The sequence below is a fragment of the Bison bison genome, unplaced genomic scaffold (genome assembly GCF_000754665.1).
Source record: "Bison bison bison isolate TAMUID 2011002044 unplaced genomic scaffold, Bison_UMD1.0 scf7180017864492, whole genome shotgun sequence".
NCBI classification, from domain to species: Eukaryota; Metazoa; Chordata; class Mammalia; order Artiodactyla; family Bovidae; genus Bison; species Bison bison.
Window position 1 is genome coordinate 5,126,935 of NW_011495051.1, and position 6,918 is coordinate 5,133,852.

At 48.9% G+C, this 6,918-nt stretch overlaps 1 protein-coding gene across 1 annotated transcript; it reads right to left on the reverse strand.

The window, feature by feature from the left end:
• Nucleotides 1-884: 884 nt before the first annotated feature.
• CD70 (CD70 molecule) lies at nt 885-5,871 on the reverse strand. Its single transcript, XM_010828236.1, has 3 exons — nt 5,444-5,871; nt 4,456-4,489; nt 885-1,367 (listed from the first exon to the last, which is right to left on the reverse strand). The coding sequence occupies exons 1-3, from the start codon at nt 5,789-5,791 to the stop codon at nt 973-975; spliced, it is 777 nt and encodes a 258-aa protein (XP_010826538.1). The 5' UTR covers nt 5,792-5,871; the 3' UTR covers nt 885-972.
• Between the last annotated feature and the right edge of the window lie 1,047 nt (nt 5,872-6,918).

The following is a 6,918-nucleotide window of genomic DNA, read 5'->3' on the forward strand; positions in this document are numbered from 1 at the left end:
TCTTAACTTATGAGTCACTGCTAACTCTTTTCCTCGTTAAGTTCTTCTCATGTACTCACCACAGGCTAGAGAAATGACAACTTGTGGTGTTTGGAGAGTCATATTCTTCTCCATTTTGTTTTGCTACAAGATGTTGAATATAGTTACGTGAATGTACACTTTAAGAGGGCTAATTTTATGTTATGTGAATTTCACCTCAATTTTAAAAAAAGAGTGTCTACGCATGCTTTTACAGAAAAGAAAATATAAATGACTTAAGTGACACTGAAGTATGGAGGGCAGTCAGGCTTCCCTTTTACTAGAAATAAGACAAAGAAAAAGCTTTCTTTCATATCCCATGGAGCAGCCACGCTCACACACAGTAGACTAAAAATCTAAATTGACTCAACACCTATGGAGGCCAATTTGTTAATAAATATCAAAATTATAAACACACCGTCTTGGACCCAGCCATTCCACTTCTAGAAATTTATCCTAAAGATACAAGTGTGAAGTGACCCACATGTTGTATGAGGGGAAAAAAAAAGTATCATACTTGGAAAGGAAGAGCTTTTAGAAAAATATTTTAATATTAATTAAAAAAAAAAAGCTCCCAAGCCCCCAAATCAATATAGAAATATCAATTATATTCCTATGCTTTAACAATGCACTCTCAAGACAGTCTAGGGGTTAAAACTCTGCCCTTCAAATGCAAGGGGTGTGAATTCCATATTTGGCTGGGGAACTAAGATCTCACATGCTATAAAGTGGGGGCTAAAAAAAAAAAAAAGAAACAAAGAGAAGGAAAAGGAAAGGTAGAAAGAGAAAAAGAAACAAAGCAAAAGAAAAAAGAAAGAAAAGTAAGCAAGGAAAGAAAGAAACAAAGATAAAGAAAAAGAAAGAAAAGGAAAGAGAAAGAGAAAAAAAAGAGCAAGAAAAGAAAGAAAGAGAAAAAAAAGTGTATTTAAAAACCTGGGCTAGGAAGTGCCAGGGTCAAGGGTGCACCCACTGAATCCCAAAAAAAGTCTCATCAGCGTTTCTGGAAGGCAACAGAGGCAGAGTAAGGTTGGTGCAGAGAATGTCCCCGCGAGCCAGGAAGGTGAGGCGCTGGGAGGCGACCCAGCAGCCTCCGCGGTGGAAGCTGAGGCGTAGCAGGCTGATGCTGTGCGCGGCAGGGGAGCAGATGGCTACCGTCAGCGTAGCTCTCTGGGGCTCGGCGGTCCACGTGGAGGAGGAGCAGTTGGCTAATGTCACCTGGATGTGCAGCCTATAAATGCCATCACGTTGGATCTGCAGCTGCCCGTTGTCGTCCAGCTTTGGCCCATGCAAGAAGGAGCGTCCCAGGGCGGGGCTCCCCTGCCAGGGCAGCCTGGGGTCCTGCCGCGACCCTGGGAGGGTTGTGAGGGAGGGGTGGAAGGATGGAGATATAGGGAAACTGAGTGCTATAGAGGGAATGCCCCAAACTCGAATGTTGAAGCCTAACCGCCAAGGGGATGGTATTAGAAGGTGGGGTGTTCAGAAGTGTTTAGAGCAAGAAGGTGGAGACCTTGTAAAAGAGACCCCATATCCACTGATGGATGAATGGATGAAGAAGATGTAATATATACATACACACATATACACACACACATACATCTATACAAGGTGGTGGTGGCCTAGTCGCTAAGTCGTGTCCTACTCTTTGCAACCCCACAGGCTGTAGCCAGGCAGGCTCCTCTGTCCATGGGATTTCCCAGGCAAGAATACTGGAGTGGGTTACCATTTCCTTCTCCAGGGTATCATCCTGATCCAGGGATTGAACCCGTGTCTCCTGCATTGACAGGTGGTGGTTTCCTTCATTTCAGGCAGATTCTTTACTGACTGAGCCACCAGGGAAGCCCATATCCATCCATACGTGTGTACATACACACAGTATGCCTGTGTGTGCTCAGCCACTTCAGTCATGTCTGACTCTTTGCGACACCGTGGACTGTAGCCCACCAGGCTCCTCTGTCCATGAGATTCTCCAGGCAAGAACACTGGGATGGTAGCCATGCCCTTTCCAGGGGATCTTCTCAGTCCAGGGATTGAGACTTCAACCTGAGTCTTCTGCTTCTCCTGCAGTGCAGGCAGGTTCTTTACCCACTGAGCCACCTGGGGAGCCCCATACCTATGTGTATACATATACATATGTATGTATTATGGGGCTTCCCTGGTAGCTCAGCTGGTAAAGAATCCACCTGCAATGCAGGAGATCCCGGTTCAATTCCTGGGTTGGGAAGATCCTCTGGAAAAGGGATAGGCTATCCACTACAATATTCTTGGGCTTCCCTGGTAGCTCAGAAGGTAAAGAATCCATCAATCTGGGAGACTTGGGTTCAATCCCTGGGTTGGGAAGACCCACTGGAGAAAGGAACTGGCTACCCACTCCAGTATTCTTGCCAGGAGAATTCCATGGGCAGAGGAGACTTGGGGGCTACAGTCCATGGGGTCACAAAGAGTCAGACACAACTGAGCAACTAAGCACAGCACAGCATGTATGTATTTTATGTCTGTGTGTGTGTATATACAAATGTATATTACACATATACCTAAAATGGATATAGATGTGATATATATATTACTATGTATTATACATGTGATATTATAAACACACATCTATATCTATCTAAAGTGAAAGTGAAAGTTGCCTAGTCCGACTCTTTGCGATCCCACGGACTATACAGCCCATGGAATTCTCCAGGCCAGAATACTGAAATGGGTAGCCTTTCCCTTCTCCAGGGGATCTTCCCAACCCAGGGATTGAACCCAGGTCTCCAGAATTGCAGGTGGATTCTTTACCAGCTGAGCCACAAGGGAAGCCCATCTATCTATCTAATTCAGCCACAAAAAGAAAGAAATTCTGCCAGTTGTGACAACATGCGTAGACCTAGAGGTCATTATGCTAAAGTGAAATAAGTCAGACAGAGAAAGACAAATACTGTCTGACTTCCTTTATGTGCAACCTAAAACAAATCCCAAACACATGGCTACAGATACAAAGAACAGATCAGTGGCTGCCAGAGGCGGGGAGTGGGTGGGTAAAATAGGTGAAGGTGGTCGGACGCAAAAACTTATGAAAAAGTTATAAACTAAGTGCTGGCGATGTAATGTAGAGCGTACTAACTAGAGTTAAGTATACTGTGTTGTATATTTGGAAGCGGCTCATGCTGGGAAAGATTGGGGGCAGGAGGAGAAGGGGACGACAGAGGATGAGATGGTTGGATGGCATCACCAACACAATGGACGTGGGTTTGGGTGGACTCCGGGAGTTGATGATGGACAGGGAGGCCTGGCTTGCTGCTGTTCATGGGGTTGCAAAGAGTCGGACACGACTGAGCAACTGAACGGAACTGAGGTCTTACAAGTTTCATGACAAGAAAAAAAGAATTGTAACTGTGTGTGGTGATGGGTGTTAGCAAGACATTGTGGTGATCAGTTTGTAATATATACAAATATAGACCTATGTTGTATGCCTGAAATGGATGCAATGTTATATGTCAACTCTGTCTCAATTTAGAAAGATAGGGAGAGAGAGCAAGAGGTAGAGAGAGCAAGAGCCCAGAGAGTTCTCTTTCCTCTCCTCCCCTTTCCGCCATATAAAAATACAGCAAAAAGATGACCGGTTGTTTATGAACCAGGAAGAGGGCATTCACCAGACAGCCAGACCTGCTGGTGCCTTGACCTTGGATTTCACAGCCCCCGGCACCATGAGAGAGAGATACCTTGTTTATGTCAGCCTTTCTGTTCTTCTGTCATAGCAGCCCGATCAGAAAGCCCCCAGAGAAAGATGAGTAGGGTTTCCATTTGTTACAAAATGGAATGAACACAACCAAACCCCTGGGGATGAGTGTGGGAGAGACCCAAAGAGGAAGAGGGTTAGAGAGGGGCTGGGAGGGGACTGCCAAAAGGCACCCTCCCTCACATTCCTTTACGTCCTTGCTCTAAAGCCCTCTTCGCTGGGGCACCCTCCCTGGTGACCACATTTTCAAGGGCACGCCCAACCCTGACATGCCCGATCCTCCTCCCGTACTTAATATTCCCCAAAAAGTACCAGGTGCGTGTTTCACTCTACTTGGCATGCTACGTATTTAACTTGTTCATTTATTTATTTTCTGATCCCTTTGGTAGCAGGGAAGCCCCGACAGGGCAGGGATTTCTGTTATGTTGGCAATACGGGCACCCAGAATGGAGCCTGCCTCATGGTAGCTGCCGAATTAACATTTGTGACATGAACGAAGGCATGTTAGTCGTGGCTATTGGCTTAGTTGAGTCGGTTTGAGCTCTCCCGTGGGAGAAAATAAAATGCTCAGAAAGGAAGCAGGCACCCAGAAACAGACTGCTGTATCGCCCGGTCTTTCTTTCTTTTTCTCATCCCTTCTCATTTTCTCTTTCTCTCTCTCTCCCCCACCCGCCTTCTTTTCTCTTTCTCCCACACACACGCATATCCCGGGTTACCTGTATGATTCAGCTGGAGCTCTGCTAAGTCCCACTGGAAGAAAAGAAAACAGAGCTAAGCACCTAAGCGTCAGGGGTCTGGAGTGATCCCTCGAGTCAAGAGCACTTTTTTCTCAGTGCATCCTTCTTATCCACCCCTCATTCCATGGGGCTGACTTGGAGCCTTTGTGAAGAGCTCATAAAGAGGAAGTAGATTCGAACCAGCCCTGAGCACAAAGAGAAGACCTTCAGAAGAACTTAGTTTACAGGATGTAACCCAGGTCGCCTCGCACATCTGCCTTTCTTGCCTGCAAAACCTAATGTAACCTCCAAAGTCGGCACCTGTGGTGGGTGTCCAGGGCTCCCCCCATCCTTGGAGGTCCCAGAACTGCCCTTCCCCAACTCCGTGAAGCCCCCAGCAGCCTCTGAGTCAGCCTGCTGGGGGAACCCCAAAGACGAGTCATTTTCCAGGCCCATGTGAAATGTATCTTTCTCAGATGCACCCTCCAGCCTGGGATCTCCACCCGGGGTTTACCTCCCGGGCAGAGCTGACTATCCTGAGCTGGAGACCCCTGGCAGGCAGACTTGCCCCTGCTTGTTACCCCCTGCTCTCGTCTCTCTCTCTCTCTCTGTTCCTTTCTACCGCATGTTTCTTCCTGGCGGATTTTCTTGCTGTTGCTACCACTCTGGGGGGGCCTGTGGGACCTTAACTCCCTAACCAGGGGTCGAACCTACACAACCGGGATTGGAAGCACGCAGTCTTAACCCCTGGACCACCAGGGAAGTCCCCCTGGCAGATTTATATCCGTCTCATTCTGATTTTTGTTTTCTTTTCTTTTTTTGGTCATAGGTCTGTTAGTCTGTTCTCTTGCTCAACACCCCTTTGCTTTTTTTCCCCACTTGTTGCCCCTCGCCCCCCACCCCAGGGTCCAGTCCCCACCCAGAGGTTCCCAGGTAGCATACTCCTGTCTCTCCCCCTCTCTTTTATCCTATACCCTTTTAGACTCACCCTGGTTGAATCCAGCTGCTGCTGCTGGCTGAAGCACAGGTTGCAGACGAGGTAGCATGTGCCTGTGCTAAGAAGCACCAAGATAGTCACCCTCAGGATGGATGCCCAGGGCCAGCGGGGCACCTGGCAGCTTGCAGCCTCCTCTGGTGCCATCATGGTCCTCCACGAGCACTTCATCAGCTGTGTGGCAGCAGGGAGGGTGCGCAGAGGGCAGGCAGGAAGGGGGAAGGAAGCTTCAGCTTTCTCACAGCCACGGGGCCCTCTCAGCCTGTCTGAACCTGCCAGGGACCAACCATGCCCCTCCCTGGGGATGTCCGTCAAAGGGAGGGACCAGGCTCGTTCTACCATGGAGGGAAGTCCCCTCCAGCTGCTGTTGGTCCCCAGTCTGCAGAGTAAGTGGACCAGGGTGCTCCTTGATTTTATTTATATGGCTCCCCACCCTCCCCAGGCTTCTGTGGTGGCTCAGATGGTAAAGAATCTGCTTGTAATGCAGGAGATCTGAGTTCGACCCCTGGGTCTGGAAGATCCCCTGAGTAAGGGAATGGCTACCCACTCCAGTATTCTTGCCTGGAGAATCCCATGGACAGAGGAGGCTGGGGGAGCTATAGTCCTCGGGGTTGTAAAAGAGTCGGACACGACTTAGCAACTAACACCACCCTCCCCACCTTTCTGGCACTCATTCGTTTATTCAACAAACCTTCACTGAACACCACTACAGACCAGATACTCTGCTGAGTTCTGGGATACAGCCACAACATCAGGGAGGAAGGTGCTCAGGGGCTAAGTTGAGTCTGACCCTTTGGGGCCCCATGGACTACAGCCCACCAGGTTCCTCTGTCCATGGGATTTCCCAGGCAAGAATACTGGAGTAGGTTGCCATTTCCTACTCCAGGGGATCTTTCTGACCCGGGGATTGAATCCTTGTCTCCTACATTGGCAGGCAGATTCTTTACTGCTGAGCCACCTGGGAAGCCCCAGGGATGGAGGTGCTAAGTTGCTTCAGTTGTGTCTGACTCTTTGCTATCCCATGGACTGTAGCCCACCAGGCTTCTCTGTACATGGGATTCTCCAGGCAAGAACACTGGAGTGGGTTGCCATTTCCTCCCCCAGAGGATCTTCCCAAACCAGGGATCAAACCTTAGTCACTTACGTCTCCTGCATTGGCAGGCAGGTTCTGTATCACTAGTGCCATCAAAGAGGGGTCCCCAAATATCTCTGTGCTCCTCTCCATCTTCCCAGCCTCCCTGGCACCCATGGTGGGACCACGGGTCCCACTACAGTCATCAGGAACAGATGCCCTCTGGGGCTCCCCTGGTGGTGCAGTGGTTAAGAATCTGCCTTGCAATGCAGAGAACAGAGGTTCATTCCCCAGTTCAGGAACTAAGATCCCACATGCCACAGAGCAAGTAAACGGTGAGCCACAAGTACTGAAGCCTGTGCACCCTGGACCCTAATGGAGGTCACATGACCAACCT

Excerpts from the sequence above, each read along its gene's own strand:
- CD70 (XM_010828236.1), bottom strand. The coding sequence starts at position 5,791 with ATGGTAGAACGAGCCTGGTCCCTCCCTTTGACGGACATCCCCAGGGAG. Across the intron at positions 4,490-5,443 it reads AGCAGCTGGATTCAACCAGG|TGGGACTTAGCAGAGCTCCA; the intron begins GTGAGTCTAAAA and ends CTTTTCTTCCAG. Across the intron at positions 1,368-4,455 it reads GCTCCAGCTGAATCATACAG|GGTCGCGGCAGGACCCCAGG; the intron begins GTAACCCGGGAT and ends CAACCCTCCCAG.